Source organism: Scyliorhinus torazame, chromosome 14 (assembly GCF_047496885.1).
Source record: "Scyliorhinus torazame isolate Kashiwa2021f chromosome 14, sScyTor2.1, whole genome shotgun sequence".
NCBI lineage: Eukaryota > Metazoa > Chordata > Chondrichthyes > Carcharhiniformes > Scyliorhinidae > Scyliorhinus > Scyliorhinus torazame.
In genome coordinates, this window is record NC_092720.1 from 95,603,329 (window position 1) to 95,621,573 (window position 18,245).

General features: G+C 47.1%; 1 protein-coding gene across 7 annotated transcripts in view; it reads left to right on the top strand.

The window, feature by feature from the left end:
- Positions 1-18,245, top strand: part of dock10 (dedicator of cytokinesis 10) — a 526,558-nt gene that overhangs the window by 386,941 nt on the left and 121,372 nt on the right. For all 7 annotated transcript variants that reach the window (XM_072474508.1, XM_072474511.1, XM_072474505.1 and 4 more), the window contains exons 17-24: positions 2,384-2,571; positions 6,190-6,255; positions 9,253-9,345; positions 12,904-13,027; positions 15,294-15,415; positions 16,580-16,666; positions 16,951-17,043; positions 17,988-18,106. In XM_072474508.1, the coding sequence (XP_072330609.1) occupies positions 2,384-2,571; positions 6,190-6,255; positions 9,253-9,345; positions 12,904-13,027; positions 15,294-15,415; positions 16,580-16,666; positions 16,951-17,043; positions 17,988-18,106 (892 nt within the window). The remainder of the gene's footprint in view (positions 1-2,383; positions 2,572-6,189; positions 6,256-9,252; positions 9,346-12,903; positions 13,028-15,293; positions 15,416-16,579; positions 16,667-16,950; positions 17,044-17,987; positions 18,107-18,245) is intronic.

Consider the following 18,245-nt stretch of genomic DNA (forward strand, 5'->3'; position numbering starts at 1 on the left):
TAGGGAAGGCACCTCCATCAGAAGGCCCCTTCAGACTTGTGGTGAATGTATTACAGCAACCATTCACCACTGTATTGCATTGTACTATGTTGTTGCCCTTGTGGGCTCCACCTATGGACCATTGTATCACATTACACCGCACTGTATCATGTTGGTGCCATTGTGGGCTCCGCCCCTGGCTCCGTCCCTGGCTCCACTCCCCTTGGGCGAGATCTGCTGCCCTGCAGGCGGCTCTCAGTGCCGAGCTGTTGCAGGCAGGCACAGTTCTAGCTGATTAAAACCACTGTTCACTTCAATTCTCCGTCTCGTGTGAATTGATGGTCGCAACACCCCTCACAGACCAAAGACCTGTGCGGGAACTCCTGGCTCTACCCCCCCCGCCAACAACAATATGGCCCCATTTGCGTTCCCAGGGCATCCTCTAACCTCCCCAACCTAGGGCACCTGGTAGTTACCAGCATTGCAGTTCCTGGGACATAGTCTCAGGCAAGGTGCTGCAGTACCTCTTCCAGCCAATGCAGCGCTGTCCCTGGATGGTCTGTGGAGGTATTGGCCTATCTAATCAAAGGCAGGGCTTCCATCCAAATTAATACAGAAGTCCCATCTGCTACCGATCAACCCTCATTAGAACATAAAGTGGCAGTAAGCCTGTCAGCACATCCCCACCGACTCTCCAGATAACAGGTGCTGAGCACTCGCCATTCTCAAAATCCAGCCCAGGAAGAAATACATCCATGGCACAGCCTGCCCTGGGGAGTCAACCGAAGTCTCTGAGGTGCTGCTCCATGATTCAATTTATTCCACTATATCTATTCAGAGAAAATTATGAATGAAGAAATATTCTATTGTCTTGTGAATTTCTCTTATTCTCTTTTTATCGCATAAAAATTACATTGAGTCATTTCTGTGCATTGAAAATGTATTTGAGTAAACCTCTGTTAACCATGCTACAGTTGTCCATCAGGATGTGCAAAGTGCTAAGCCACAGGCAAGGTGTCACCTCATTACACTTTCTCCTCCTCTCTGACATGAATCAGCATCTCAGCCCAAGAAAGATTTCATTTAATTTGTTGTGGCATTGTACTTATCTTTATTCCCATGCATATGATTTTTTAAAATTCTTTCCTGGAATGTGAGTGTCGCTGACTAGGCCAGCATTTATTGTCATAACCTAATTTCCCTTGAGGAAACTGGTGGTGAGCCACCTTCTTGAACCACTGCAACCCATACGATGTAGTGACACCATATTGCTTTGTTTCGTGTGCAATTCCCAAAATGTGAGCACTCTTAAGGGCGGGATTGTCTGGTCCCTCTTGGCCGCAAGATGTTCCAGCACTTTTTGCCAGCAGGATTTTTCAGTCCCACCGAAGGCAATCCTCATCTCTGCCCCCCCCCCCCCCCCCCCCTGGTCCCCCCAAACGGCGGCTTCCCAGTGGCGCAGCCAGTGAGCAATGCAAATGGCTACTGACTCCAGCGGGATTGGTAGATCCTGCCAGCAGCCAATGGCGAGCTGCCACCACCTCTGGACTAAGTACCCTTAGTTTGCTAATATCCGCCGTGTGCAATGAAAGAGCTGCTATTGTGTTTTGAAAATGGCAGCAGAAATTCTTTCGTCAGGACTCAGTCGGTAAATAGATAAAATAAATACTTCTGAGGTCTTCCTGAATTCAGGCAGGATACATTATACATAATAAAATTCTCATGCTGCTGATACAATACTTAATAGAACAACAAGACAAAAGAAAAGTGTGTGAAAATCAGTCTTTTAGCATTGTAAAGATCAATTACAATCGATGTTATACAACATATAATTTTCCTTTTTTGAAACAAAATGAGATGTTTTCTGTTGACCGGCACCTAATAAAAAAACATGAGTTTGAGTTTGTATGTTTAATTTATATTTCACCCTTTCCACTTTTGGTTATTTCTCTGCCCTTTTTCCTAATTACCTCCTCTGCCTCGCGTACCATCACAGTTTATAAGGCAAGGGTTTTCCATTGTTATTCTGAAATAAATGGCACAACCTTGTTGTGATTCACTCCCTCCTTAGGAAATATTTGGCCCATTCCCAGCTCCTCTCTGTAATTAGCCATCTGAAATTAGGATTCATCTGAATTTATCATTTTAATTTGACTAATCTGTATATTTTCATCTAAACTTTATTTGTTTGGCTATTAGCTAAACTTGAATTGTTGACCAAGAAAATGTATATAAAGTGCGGAATGTTTTCCTCTTTTTTTTTCAATTGCCATATCTTATACTTTAAAATAACTATTTAACAGTCATGTCTTATATGGGGCAAGGCGATTATACAATTGTTAAAGCTACTGGATTCTAAACTTGGGTAAAATGAAAAAAACAACTTGTTATTCATCTGTTTCAGATTGTGTTACCCCGTCATATGTGCCAATTAAACCATTCAAGGACGCAGGTTCATATGAACCTACCGTAGAGGTCGAAGAGTTTGTGCAAGAGTCTGCAAAATATTTCCAACCTTACACAATATACAAAAACCATGTTTATATTTACCCCAAACACTTGAAATATGATAGTCAAAAATGCTTTGCCAAGGTAAGTTACATAGCAAAAATTCTATTGTTTTTACATCCATACCCTTTTCATCAATAATCTTCTTTGTTAGAGATTCTGGTTCAATTTTGTTTTGATAGTTTCAAACGAGTCATTGTCAAAAGAAAATTGAACACTAAGGGCAAACTTTCACACCCAAGACAGGAATGAGGAGTTTGGAAAATTCCCAACTCTGTAAAACTGGGAAAGTGTCCTTTATAGTCGGATTCTCATTCTGGGTGTGGAGGCGGGTGGGTGCTAACTGACTTTGGGCCTCCTGCCCTTGGACAGAATTTGGAGACAGCCACAGGGGCTGCAGGGTACCTAGGTGGGCTGTTTAAAGGCCTGCCTTGATGCTCAGGGGCTTAAAAAAAAACCCCACCAAAACAGTCTTCAGGCTCCCGGCCCACACACTCCCCATGCAAACCCATTTCCCCTATCCGCCTCTTACACCATCCATGCCAACTCACCCAGTAGCCACCAGGGGCAGACCTCAGGAGCCATGTTATGATGAAATAAAATAAAGGTGTAATTATCTATTGTAGACTTCACCATATTAAAACAAACACTCTAACTTATAATAGCCAATTCAATATATTTAGAACCATTCAAGTACTTAATCCATTATAAAAAATAGCATTCATAGCCTCACATCAAAAACAGTCAATCTCTATATAACCACTTAGAGCTGTCAATCAAAATGAACTTGCAGGTGTCCTCTTCCCCCCACCCTCCCCCTCCCCCCTCCCCCCCACACACACACTGTGATAATGGACAATTATGGAAACAGTTAAATGGAAATGCTACTATAATGATAGCACTCCAGCTTATGTTCACAAGCATCTAGTTAAATTTCATGCACTGATTTATTTTCCGACTGCAGGCTGTCTGTTTATTTGTCAAAATGTAGTGCAGGTGATTTAAATGACTTTCACTTCGACAGACTTCACCCACTTTTTGTGCGCATTCATCTTCTCTTAACATTCCAAAGAGGGTGCCTGGCCTCTCTAAAGAACTCCAGTAGGTTCAGGCCTCTTCCTCAAATGTCTAAAGGCAATGAGCCATGTTTCAGAAACTTCAATGAATAAAATGTCTTCAGTTTCAAGGCAGCTGGACTTTTAAATGGCAGTTGCCTCCAGGGGCCACAGATTTGTGAAATACAACTCACCCTCATTTCTACCCCAGTGAAATGGTGGGTACTAATTTCAAGGGCGGATCTTCGGAATTCTGGCACCATTTTAATGAAGGCATGAAGCCATTCTAACTTTACAAAAATTAAGGTTCAAGTATTTTTATCCAGTAACTGATCTAAGCAAATCATAAAGAGCCCAGATTTGTAACCCAACTTGGTGCTGAGGCGGTTATCTTTTGATGAGGTCTACAGTTGCCTGACACGCCGTCAAGAATCATACAGGACTATTGAATACTTATGAAAAGTATAATGCAACAGCCTAGAGAAAGGCTGAGGGCCTGGTACCCAAGTACGCCTCGGAGTCGGATGTCTTCTTCACTTGACCAGCTGCTTCACCTTTAATCTTTCCACTTATTCCCTGATAATGTCTATCCGTAATCACATTGTCTATTGATTCTCTGTCTCTTCTATCTGATCCTGTCCCCTCTTGATTATATTTTTCATATGACTGTCTCACAGACAAGCTTCTCTTAAGTTTTAGCAGCTTTGGTTTTATGCCAAGTAGCCCATGATCCCCATTCATCAGGCTAACAGCTAGTTAAAGTCTGCAGTAGAGTGAAGGGAAGGAAAATATTGCTGAGTAATGCATTTTCTTTCCACAGTGAACCATTTTTTCTAACTTAAAGTATTAACTTCATTGGATTACTTATGAACATTAGTATATTTTCATTGCTTTATGTAAATACTGGGCACAATTCTCCGTTTGGGAGATTATGGGCGGGATTCCCTTGTTGTGCCCGATGGCGACCGGAGAATCCGCCCAAGGTCAATGGACGTTTCCATTGTCCACCTTTTACCCATGGCAATCTTGCGGCAGGTGGGGCGGAAGACTCCAACCCTATGTTTTCATGCCGGAGCAGAATTGCACCTGATTTGGCCTCCTGCTGTGAGTGCAAATGAGGCAGTGATTCCCAATCCTTAGCCATGCAAATTTATGCATGGCGAGGATTGCAAAGGATTCACTTGGGAATCCTGCTATTGGGCCGACAATTTGAGCAGGTGGCCTAATAGCGAGACCCACAGCTGGCTATTCCCCCACACATCGCAATTCAGATCCCCCCCTGCCCAATTCAGCCTTCCACCCACAGATTTTCAGATCCATCCCCCCAGTGTAGTGGTGATCCAACCATCACCCCACACCCTCACAGAGACTATCTAAAGAGATCCCCCTAGAGATCATCTAAATAAAGGGACCTCCACAGAGACCCCTTATATAAAGAGATGACCCCCTAAAAAAAAGGACCCCCGATGGGGGTGGGGAGGGTGGCCCTTGGATGGACTTTGGGGGCAACTTCCTGAAAGAGTTTTCCCCTTGGCCAACCGCGAGGTCCAACACATCAGGGTCACGCTTGTCAAGAGCAGTAGTAATTCTCACCCATGTGATTCCTGACCCAGAGGACCAGAGAATAACACAGGCCTGAAGAATATGTGCCGGGATTCTCTGAGCTTCTGCGCCGAAATAGCGCTCGCGGCTGCAGTGGCCTTCCTGGTGGGGGGGCGGATGGATCAGTCTCCGGGGGGGTGGGCCTCCACGATGGCCAGGCCCACGATCGGGGGGGCCACCGATCGGTGGGTGCGTACGATATGGGGGGGGGGGCTACCTTCTTCCGTGCCGGCCTGCTGTGTGGCTCCGCCATGTTGCGCGGCGCCGGCGCACAAGCGGTGAGCAGTGCAGGGCCACGTACGGCAGCTGGAGCAGCGCGGAGCACTCCGGCACCGTGCTGGCCCCGTGTGGGCTACAGAATCACTGGGCCAAGAGGCTCGTTGACGCTGGCATGAAGCACTCCAGTGTTTACGCCGGCATCAACACTTAGCCGCGTTGTTAGAGAATCCCGCCCATGGTGCCTGGCCCACTAAGTGTATGCAAATGGGTCTTAATGATGCACTTGCATCCTTCTGATGGCACGGGGCACGAAGCTCGATCCCGGGGGGGCCAGATCAATGGGGCGTCAATCCGGTTTTCTTCACTGCGGTTGGATACTCCACCTCACCGGAAACTCCTCTACCGAAGGCATAAGTCAGAGAATTGTGCCGACTATATTTGATAGCTTTTGTTATCTTCCTGTTCATTAACTTTCTTTTATTACATTATGTATAAGGAGCCACTTAAATTAAAATGGGTCTTGTTACAGGCTACACATTGGAAGAATTTGCTGCTTGAAGTCTCATTTCGTTTTCCTGAAAATCAAACTAAATTAATACAGTTCTATGTGAATGTAATTTCTAGTATTTTTCACCGGCATCAGGGTTCTAACTTAATACTCCATCATCCAGTTACTGTATATCAAAAGAGCCCACTGTTGAGGGGAGATGGGGAAACTTGTACTTTTGTAGCACATCCTGAATCTTGGCGAGAATGTGATCTCATTTTGTGTGCAGAATCCCAATTTTAGGGATGTGAAATACTGATTCAGTTTCCATTTCTGCAGGCAAGAAATCTAGCGGTGCGCATTGAGTTCAGGAATTCAGATGGAGAAAGTGCTCAACCATTGAAAGTAAGTTTCATTGGTAAACTGTTTAAATGTTGCATGAAGATACAAAATGCAAGGTTCCATGAGGATGAGCCACAGTGATTTTATTTTCTGCGTTGCTCAGTTGTAGATCTCGGCTTCGCTGTTGCATAGTCACTGCTGCAGCTTTCACGCCTCTCTCCTAGCCAGACAAATAAACAGCTGTGAGTCATCCTGGTGTCTGAGAGCTATCGTACACCTCGATTACAGATGGTGCCCAATGTAGCCAGTTAAAATGGCTAACTCCCGATTTAGAATGGCTAACTCCCGATTTAAAATGGTGAACGGCAAGGGCTGATGGGAAAGTCAGCCAACAGGACACAAACAAGCAGCTGCATGTTGAGTGTGTATTTACCTCTGGAAAGGCCAGACAAGATCGATACCGGCAACCATAAGCATAACAAAACACCAGCCATCTGCATATTAATGAGCAATCCCCGGGAACAATGAGCAACATTTAGACACATAAAGCCAAACCAGACTCCGTGGCGCCAGCAGAAGCCGACACAATGGGAGGTGAACGACCACCTCAAGACCGCCCATCGATCAGGGAACCGCTCCAGCATTGGAGAAAATCGAACCAAGTGATTGGGACAAAGTCCAATCACTTGGAACCAGGTACAGGGTCCACCCAGAAAGGCGGGAAGCCCCTGGGGACTATAAGAATCAAGCTCAAGTTCAAATCGTCCCTCTGCTTCTCTTCTGGACCGGGTCACTCAGCAACGCGAACCAACCCTTGACAGTGACCGGTCCAGCCATCGCTGATATCTAGTAAGTCTTACTTCAATGCTTGCTACGAGATAGGTGTTCCTTGCTACCAATCTGTACCAACTTCGAATCCCGCAGGCTCAGAACCCGAACGAAAGGCCATTCGTTTCCCTGACCTGGTGGGCCAGTTCCAAGTTAAGTATAGGCCTGTTAGTCGTAGAAGTAGCTGAGACGTAGAATTTATACATGAGTAGTGATTACTGTGCGAGGCACAGAGGAAGTCGTTAGGACGCTCCGGAAAGAAGTTGAAGGCATACATCGGATGAGTAAGGTCGATGTAAGCGAGGTAGAAAAGGAGAATTTAGACTTGAGAAGGAAATTGGCAGCAAAAGGTGTAGAGGTGGATGATGCCAAAAGGGCTCACCAGTCTTGTCTGGCGCACCTAAGCAGCTTCCAGTCTCAATATAAAAAGGCCTATCAGGACATACAACGTGCAGTCCTGGTACGTGAAGAAACAGAAAAACAGGTAGAGGCATTACAAAAACAGTGTAGTGACCGCAAGGCAGCATTAAGAGCACTCCAAGCTGTCACCACAGAACAAAGTCAAAGCACATTTATTATACACAGTAATCACTACTCATGCACAAATTCTACGTCTAAGCTACTTCTACGACTAACAGGCCTATACTTAACTTGGAATTGGCCCACCAGGTCAGGGAAACAAATGGCCTTTCGTTCGGGTTCTGAGCCTGCGGGATTCGAAGTTGGTACAGATTGGTAGCTAGGAGCGCCTATCTCGTAGCAAGCATTGAAGTAAGACTTACTGGATATCAGCGATGGCTGGACCGGTCACTGTCAAGGGTTGGTTCGCGTTGCTGAGTGACCCGGTCCAGAAGAGAAACAGAGGGACGATTTGAACTTGGGCTTGATTCTTATAGTCCCCAGGGGCTTCCTGCCTTTCTGGGTGGACCCTGTACCTGGTTCCAAGTGATTGGACTTTGCCCCAATCACTTGGTTCGATTTTCTCCAATGCTGGAGCAGTTCCCTGATCGATGGGCGGTCTTGAGGTGGTCGTTCACCTCCCTTTGTGTAGGCTTCTGCTGGCACCACGGAGTCTGGTTTGGCTTTATGTGTCTAAATGTTGCTCATTGTTCCCGGGATTGCTCATTAATATGCAGATGGCTGGTGTTTTGTTATGCTGATGGTTGCCGGTATCGATCTTGTCTGGCCTTTCCAGAGGTAAATACACACTCAACCTGCAGCTGCTTGTTTGTGTCCTGGTGCCTGGCTTTCCCATCAGCCCTTGCCGTTCGCCATTTTAAATCGGGAGTTAGCCATTCTAAATCGTGAGTTAGCCATTTTAACTGGCTACACTAGCCTGGGGAGACTATCAGTAAAATAAGAGATTAGCAACATTTATAATTCTGAAGTTAATGCGTGATCATTGACTTATGCCTGAAAATGGAAGTGAAGTAGATGGAAGGCCATGCTGGTACAATTGTGAATTCTGAGACATTGGCCTCTTTAAGTTCGAGGAATCTCAGTTGAGGGTCACTATTCTGGGAAGGCAGGAAATCAGCCAACTGACTAGGATATCAGTCAGGGTTGGGTGCATGGGGGAGACAATCCTGGGTGGGGCCTGAATGGGCTGGTAGCTGCCCTGAATTCCTTTGATGCCATGAAAGAGCTGAAAAGTACATTAATGAGTTCAGCAACAACAAAAATTAAAATGTGGTGGGCAGGTTTTGAATCACCATCAGTGATCTCTTTAACAACCACTGTTTAGGCTGTTCAACTACTTGGTACAGTCAGATTCCTAAAGCACACTGAGGTCCCCAGTTTGCACATTTATGCAACTTCTCGCCTGTTTAAGCAGACACACTGCTTGTTCATTTACAGGAATGCTTAAACATTGCATCAGGCACACAGTGGCTAGGACCCTCATGCCTATATTTTCAATTCCTGGCATTCATATTTCTTATGAGATCTGGACAGTCAGCAGCTGAGAATTGTGCCCAGTTTCTTTACTGCATGGTTTCATAAGAGCAGAAAGGCGTGAATATTTCTGATCTGTGCTTCAAATGTTCACTGGTTATTTTAATTTATTGGGATTTCAAGCCTGAAAGGTTACTTGTACAATGAAACAAACTGTAATATTAACAACTATGGAACGTAAAACTAATGGGTCCTTTGGGTGATTGAGACTCACATAATTGTTACTCAGAGCTGTTTCTTTGTACTTTCAATAAAGGTATTTTACTTTCCTTCTGACAGTGCATTTACGGAAAACCAGGGGGATCACTGTTCACCACTTCAGCACAGACAACAGTGCTACATCATTCCCAGAACCCTGACTTTTATGATGAGGTACTTTAATTGAAAGTGTTTGGCGAGTGCTACACTAAAGTTTGTGATTTGAATGCAAATCAAGGGAAATGCACACAGAGGAACAAAAATACATCTGTTCACTAAATGACTTAATATGTTGCGACAACTGATTACGTACTGCTAATTCTACTGAATTTAGACTGGCTTCCATCCTGTCTTAGCAAAACAATTGTTGTAAAATCTGGAATGGAATCTGTGCATGAGCCATGCAACAGAATACCTTATGCAGTTATTAATCAAATGGTAACTTTGTTAATCAAATGATGATTTTAAAAAATCAGGAAAATTATATGCACCAAATTATACACTAATGACAAAAGAAAAAAATATCCTCCTACCTGGTTTCACATTATAATAATTATTCAAATACATTTAATTGTGAAAATTAGATACCGAATAGACTTTGGGCGTCATTCTCCGACCCCCCGCCGGGTCGGAGAATGGCCGTTGGCCGCTGTGAATCCCGCCCCCGCCCCCGCCGAAGTCTCCGCTCCCGGAGATTGGGCGGGGGCGGGAATCCAGCCGCGCCGGTTGGCGGGACCCCCCGCTGGATTCTCCGGCCCGGATGGGCCGAAGTCCCGCCCAGGAATTCCTTGTCCCGCCGACGTAAATCAAACCTGGTATTTACCGGCGGGACCAGGCGGCGTGGGCGGGCTCCGGGGTCCTGGGGGGGTGTGCGGGGCGATCTGACCCCGGGGGGTGCCCCCACGGTGGCCTGGCCCGCGATCGGGGCCCACCGATCCGCGGGCGGGCCTGTGCCGTGGGGGCACTCTTTCCCTTCCGCCTCCGCTATGGCCTCCACCATGGCGGAGGCGGAAGAGACTCTCCCCACTGCGCATGCGCGGGAAACTTTCAGCGGCCGCTGACGCTCCCGCGCATGCGCCGCATTTCCGCGCCAGCTGGCGGGGCAACAAACGCCATTTCCGCCAGCTGGCGGGGCGGAAATCCCTCCGGCGTCGGCCTAGCCCCTCAATGTTGGCGCTAGGCCGCCAAAGATGCGGAGACTTCCGCACCTTTCGGCCGGCGCAATGCCAGTCTGATTGGCGCCGGCTTTGGCGCCAGTCGGCGGGCATCCCGCCGTTGGGGGAGAATTTCGGCCTTTGTTTGTGACATTTGGAGGGTTGGTGCAGACCCGGTGGGCCGAATGGCCTCCTTCTGAACTGCAGGGATTCAATGAATTTTATGAATTTGTAGCAACTACAGAGAGGTAATTGGCAAAGCAACTGGCATGATGAGCTGTATTGCCAATTTTTAGGTAAACAAGTTGTCCATAAACTGCACAATGCTTTAATTAGACCACTTTCTAAGTGCTGATTCCTGTTTTGTCTATCAAGACACAAGAAAAATATTTGCATCATGAACCAATGTTTGATGGTGGTGTAATATGTTGCTGTGGTAATATGTACTTTTATATGCATGTTTTACTCTGGAGCTATGGATAACATGGCTTTTATCACTGGCCTTTCGCATACGGTGGAAGGATTTGCATGTTGATACTCCACCTATTTGGCTGTGTTACGAACGCACCTTCCTTGGCCATCAAGTCCTGGAGTGCGACTTGAGCCCACAGTTTCTGATTCAGAGGCATGGATGCTACCCACTGTACCACATGGTCAATGCTTAGGATAGGTTAATTTTTTTAGCATTTGAAGACTGGGTTTTGAGGAAAGATTGGAGAAACGTGAATGTTTCATTCTTGAAAAGGTGAAATCTGGGGCGTCATTCTCCGACCCCCCGCCGGGTCGGAGAATGGCCGTTGGCCGCCGTGAATCCCGCCCCCGCCCCCGCCGTAGTCTCCGGTACCGGAGATTGGGCGGGGGCGGGAATCGGGCGGCGCCGGTTGGTGGGACCCCACGCTCAATTCTCCGGCCCGGATGGGCCGAAGTCCCACCCAGAAATTGCCTGTCCCGCCGGCGTAAATCAAACCTGGTATTTACCGGCGGGACCAGGCGGCGTGGGCGGGCTCCGGGGTCCTGGGGGGGGCGTGGGGCGATCTGACCCCGGGGGGGGTGCCCCCACGGTGGCCTGGCCCGCGATCGGGGCCCACTGATCCGCGGGCAGGCCTGTGCTGTGGGGGCACTCTTTCCCTTCCGCCGCTGCCACGGCCTCCACCATGGCAGAGGCGGGAGAGACTCTCCCCACTGCACATGTGCAGGAAACTGTCGGCGGCCGCTGACGCTCCCGCGCATGCGCCGCATTTCTGCGCCATCTGGCGGGACACCAAACGCCATTTCCGCCAGCTGGCGGGGCAACAAACGCCATTTCCGCCAGCTGGCGAGGCGGAAATCCCTCCGGCGCCGGCCTAGCCCCTCAATGTTGGGGCTCGGCCCCCAAAGATGCGGAGCATTCCGCACCTTTGGGCCGGCGCGATGCCCATCTGATTGGCGCCGTTTTTGGCGCCAGTCGGCGGACGTCGCGTCGTTGGGGGAGAATTTCGCCCCTGAAACCCACATAAGGGGCGAGATTCTCCGATCCCCCGCCGGGTGGGAGAATCGCCGGGGGCTGGCGCGAATCCCGCCCCCGCCAGTTGCCGAATTCTCCACCACCGGATATTCGGCGTGGGCGGGAATCGCGCCGCGCCGGTTGGCGGCCCCCCCCCCCACGATTCTCCGGCCCAAATGGGCCGATGTCCCGCCGCTAAAATGCCTGTCCCGCCGGCGTAGATTAAACCACCTACCTTACCGGCGGGACAAGGCGGCGTGGGCGGGCTCCGGGGTCCTGGGGGCGGCGCGGGGCGATCTGGCCCCAGGGGGTGCCCCCACGGTGGCCTGGCCCGCGATCGGGGCCCACCGGTCTGCGGGCGGGCCTGTGCCGTGGGGGCACTCTTTCCCTTCCGCCTTCGCCACGGTCTCCACCATGGCGGAGGTGGAAGAGACTCCCTCCACTGCGCATGCGCGGGAATGCCGTCAGCGGCCGCTGACGCTCCCACGCATGCACCGCCCGGAGATATCATGTCCGTGCCAGCTGGCGGGGCACCAAAGGCCTTTTCCGCCAGCTGGTGGGGCAGAAATCCGTCCGGCGCCGGCCTTGCCCCTTAAGGTTGAGGCTCGGCCCCCAAAGATGCGGAGCATTCCGCATCTTTGGGGGGGCGCGATGCCCAACTGATTTGCGCCGTTTTGGGCGCCAGTCGGCGGACATCGCGCCGTTTCCGGAGAATTTCGCCCAAGGTAGCAAAATGGACATGAAATGTAAATCTGGAATGCTGGACAATAGGTACAAATGAAAATTTAAGGCTGATCTGTTTTTAAGACAAAGAGTGATCAGCTGATTTAATAGATGTCTGGATTGGGAAATAGAGAAGTGAAAACCTGAATCATTTGTTTTTAAGTTGCGCTTGGTTTATGTGTAGGTTTTATTCGGTATGGCTGAGTTACAATGGAATGAATAGTTTCCCCATTTGTGCCCAGGTTGTGATCTTGTGAATGTTACATTCCTGGACCTTGCAGGGTAAACATTAGACCTAAGTAAAAGCTGTTGATAGTGGAACTGACTTATAGGTGTGGTGAGCTTGAACTCTTTGCTATTTCCATTACTCAGGTGAAAATCGAACTTCCCACTCAACTGAATGAGAAACATCACATTCTTTTTTCATTCTATCACATCAGTTGTGACCTTGCTACGAAAGGTGGATCCAAAAAGAAAGAGGCATTGGAAACCCAAGGTAAAAGATCTAATAGTTTAATATAGCCATTTCCCCCACGTGTTTATCTCCTACATTTGCTCAAGAATTTTCACCAGGGCAGCACGGTGGCATAGTGGTCAACACTGCTGCCTCATGGTGCCGAGGACCCGGGTTCAATCCCGGCCCCGCGTCACTGTCCGTGTCAGGTTTGTACATTATCCCGTGTCTGTGTGGGTCTCACCCCCACAACCCAAAAAGATGTGCAGGGTAGGTAAATTGGTCACACCAAATTTCACCGTAACTGGAAAAAAATAATTGGGTACTCTAAATTAAAAAAAAAAGAATTTTTAGAGAAACATTTTTTTGTTTCAAGTTCTCATTAAATGTTACAGCTGTTTTGAACAGCTATCAAACATCCATTCTCTGGTCATTCACTGGTGGTGAATTCTCTGGGCCGCCTGCTGGTTTCCCAGCAGTTTGAGGGGGTTTCAATGGGAACTCCCATTGACAGCACGGGAACAGAGAATCCCGCTGCCAGCGAACAGCACGCTGCTGAGAAACATATAGCTGGGATGCCGGAGAATCCCCTCACCGGTGAAATATATTACGATATTAGATTGGTGAGAGAACAACAATCCACGAACGCAGGAAAAACCTCATGCTGTACATTATGCTTCAGGGTAGCATGGTAGCTTAGTGGTTAGCACTATTGCTTCACAGTGCCAGGGTCCCAGGTTTGATTCCCGGCTTGGGTCACTGTCTGTGCGTGGTCTGCACGTTCTCCCCGTGTCTGTGTGGGTTTCCTCCGGGTGCTCCGGTTTCTTCCCACAAGTCCCGAAAGGCATGCTGTTAGCTAATTTGGACTTTCTGAATTCTCCCTCTGTGTACCCGAGCAGGCGCCGGAGTGTGGCGACTAGAGGCTTTTCACAGTAACTTCATTGCAGTGTTATAATAAGCCTACTTGTGACACTAATAAAGATTATTATTATTTTAAAAACAACTTGCTTTTATAAAGAACCTTTAATGCGGTAAATAGTCCCAAGAAGTCACATAACTGTAATCAGTCAAAAAGTAACCCCAAAGGCTAAATTAACTAATTTAGTCACTGAATTAAATTAGTTGCTGAATTAAGAGTTGATGTAAGTCATTGGCGGTGGGTGAACATAATTTGATGGTAGTTAGGACATAGACAGCAGAATTTTGGATGAACTCCAGTTTATTGAGGTTGGAAATTAATGTGTTTTAGAATCTTAGAATCCCTACAGTTCAGAAGGAGGCCATTCAGCCCATTAGGTCTGCACCGGCCCTCCGAAGAAGGACCACCTCACCCACCCTACCCTCGTAACCCCATCTAACCTTTGGACACTAATGGGCAACTTAGTGTGGCCAGTCCACCTAACCGGAACATCCGGGGGAAACCCAAGTAGACACTGGGAGAAAGTGCACACTGATCGTCACCCCAAATTCGGAACCAAACCCGGGTCCTTAGCGCTGTGAGGCAGCAGTGCTAACCACGTTCTGAGAGAGAATTAGAATTGTTAAATTTGGAGGTAGCAAATACATGGATGAAGGATTCAGGAGCAGACAGGCTGAGGCAGGAGATGTGAAATTAGTGAGGTGGAAGTAGTTGGCCTATGTGATGGAGAGTTTATGGGTTAGGAAGTTCAACAAAGATAGTCGATAGTCAGGTTCAACCCGTCCCAGGAATCAGGGAATAAAATATAACTAATGATGAGGGGCAGGGTTTGTGAAGGGGCAGAAGGCAATGGCTTCAATTTTCGCAGTAGCTAATGAAAATTATTTTCAGTTTATTAAGAAGGTGTCAGACAAGCGGTCACACAACACTGAGGGAGGTGGTGCTAGTGTCACTGTGCATGTGGAACCTGACGTTGTTTCTTCAAGAGGTTGACAACTGGGGGTAGGATGTAGATCAGAAATAAGAGATGGCCAAGGACAGATACTCAAGGGATTCGAGAGGTAGTCATGCAAGCGAGGGAAAAGAAGCTGGTGGCAGGTGATAATTTGACTATGACTGAATATGGACTTATGCTAGCTCTTCGAGCAATGAGATTGTCCTCTAAAGTATTTGAACAAAAGATTATATGTTCCTCATTGATGACTTTTCAAGGGATCAATATTGGCAAGAATATGGACCCAATCAAAGCCTCTGTTTTGGTGTCAGAAACATAAAGGACAGCACAAGAAAATATTATGCTTAGAATGTTTTGTGAAGTAAATTTTAATGAATATGAAAAAAATATATTACATAGAGCATTACAGTTTTGTCTGTTCTATTTCTTTATAGTTGGATATGCCTGGCTACCTCTCATGAAAGATGGCAGACTTGCATCTCATGAGCATCATTTACTTGTAGCGGCCAGCCTTCCTGCTGGTTACCTTGGTAATCAGAACATAACACCAGGGAAGGTAAGAACAAATGAAATGTGTCAATCAGGCAGCGCGGTGGAGCAGTGGTTAGCTTCTTTTATTTTGTGTAGGTTTACAAATTTCACTGCAGTTGGTTCAATTTCCTGAGCCATAGATAACCCAGCAGCTTCCTCAGTGCATGGATTCAGGAGGTAAGTGCCTTCACACTTATCCCCTGGATCTAAGTATGCTTAGGGGAGGGTCTCCTTAACAGCTCCTAACAGGTTTTACCCCCCCCTACACCCCAGCCACACCCACACAGGTACTGTCTTCCAGTGGCACCCTTCACTCCACAATCACCACCAGGCCCTGATCCCTCACCCCATCAGGCGTCGAGGCCTGCAATTGCCCCCATCACAAGGTCTCTGACCTTGCCAACACTACTTCCCCATCCCGCTTCTATGATAGCTGGCTCCCCCTCCCTCGTCTCACCCACTGATAGTGCCTCTACCTCCCACTGATACCAGGAACCCCCTACCTATGGACAACCCTTGTTCCTAAGGCTAACCCAGTACTTGTTGCTGTGAATGTCAGTGACCTGCTTTCTGCCCAACTGAAGGCTCAGCTGTTAATCAAGCAGTGTGTTTCGGGGAGTGGAGCTGGGAGAATGAATGGCTGACATTATATAAACAAGTTGTGGTATCAAAACTTCATATGCAGAGGACTCCTGAATGGTGGATTCCACCTGACGTTTTGAGCAAACTGCTCCCTGCAGGTCAAGTCAGTTCAAACTATGCTCCTAGTGCCAACCTTTAAGTATTTACAGGAGTGGCTAAAGCGGGGGGTGCAACTTGAAGATGTTCACTTGGCAAGTCATTTAACAGCAAGTTCCTTGACATTTGATTGTGCCACCCACCAGCATGCACTTGGATGTTCAGAATGATCTGTGCGCTGGAGTGGTTAGACACAACACACACTCAATATTGTACTTTGGGCCTCATTTTCATCAGGCCAGTGCGGCGCAAACATCTGCTTGGGCATCCTCAGACAGCCTGCTGGCAAAGAAGATTTGAATTTTGAGCCAGTTTGTTGCCTGCATCAGCTTTGAAGTTGGGCCATAGATGGGAGATGGAACTGTTGGGAGTGAGGCGATGACTGGAGGAGAAGGGAACCAGCGAGTGGTCGCACATCTGTAATGGATTTTTAAAATTTATTTCTACACAGGCTAATGGATCTGACATTAAGTGGATTGATGGAGGGAAGCCACTCTTCAAAGTCTCTACTCACGTTGTGTCCACAATCTATACTCAGGTACGGTTAATCTGATTTTAAAATTTGGGTGCAATGCTTTCTGGCCCTACTTTCCATTTAAAAGGGTAACAGTGCACTATGGAGCGAATGCTGAGAAATAAGTTGCCTTAACCGATTTAAATGTATAAAAAATAATTCGGGAGCAGCGAGCCCATGGTTTTTCCAACCAGTTCTCTCCCTGAGGCACTGTTCCTGCCCAAGGGCACCTGATCAGTCAATTAGCTTTTTCGTACACTGACCTATCAGGGAAGTGGAGAGTTCATGACTATTTTTCATTTTATTAGGAAGAAAATCTCAACAACTTTTTTCAGGAATGCCAAAATACAGAAGACGGGAGGTCGCAGGCACCATCCTCCGAATTTATCAACCGCATAGAGGTTTGAACATTTAAATCAATATAAAATTGAAATAAATTCATAATATGCTCCTTCAAAATTTGCATATATTCATTTTTGCTCATTACATCAGTCACTGTTTCAGGAAAAACAAGTATCATTGCTGGGCAGCACGGTAGCACAGTGGTTAGCACTGTGGCTTCACAGCGCCAGGGTCCCAGGTTCGATTCCCGGCTGGATCAATGTCTGTGCGGAGTCTGCATGTTCTCCCCTTGTCTGCATGTGTTTCCTCCGGGTGCTCCGGTTTCCTCCCACTAGTCCCGAAAGACGTGCTGTTAGGTGAATTGGTCATTCTGAATTCTCCCTCTGTGTACCCAAACAGGCGCCGGAATGTGGCAACTGGGGGCTTTTCACAGTAACTTCATTGCAATGTAAGCCTACTTGTGACAAAAAGATTATGAAAGAATTTAAATCCTAAATTTGCAATGAACATTAATGTTCCAAAATGAAATCAAACAATTAAGTCACGTGTTAACTGATAGAGAGACTTCAAAAGTAAGTGAAGTACTTCAAATTGGATGTGACACCAGGGTCCTGGGTTATATTCCCGCTTGGGTCACTGTCTATGCCGAGTCTTGCACGTTCTCCCCGTGTCTGCTTGGGTCTTCTCCTGGTGCTCCGGTTTCCTCCACAAGTCCCGAAAGACATGCTTGTTTGGTGAATTGGACATTCTGAATTCTCCCTTAGTGTACCCGAACAGGTGCCAGAGTGTGCCGACTAGGGGATTTTCACAGTATCTTCATTGCAGTTTGATGTAAGCCTACTTGTGACACTAATAATTATATTATTATTAATATCTGGTTAAGCATAGTAAAAGCAATATTTCAAAGTATGGTGTTTTATTCTCTTGTTTAATTCACTGGGGTTTATTGTTGATGGTGTGTCAGAAATGTTTTGATTCTTCAGCTGTTTCTGAACATTTTCAGGGTCTACTTGGCATTGAAAAAATCCATGTGATAGTACATTTCCTTCCTGTTCTTCTGAATCAGTTGCTTTACATCTTGATACAGAACGATGAAAACCAAGTTGTTACTGCCACCATCAGGTAGAAATATAGCCTACATTTCATTTAATTTAACTAATATTTGAGCCAATAAAGTTCTAAATGTTTAAAATTCAACATTGACAACAAAATAGAAAACATGCACCACAGTCCCTCCACATCTCTGGTATACTTTGATATG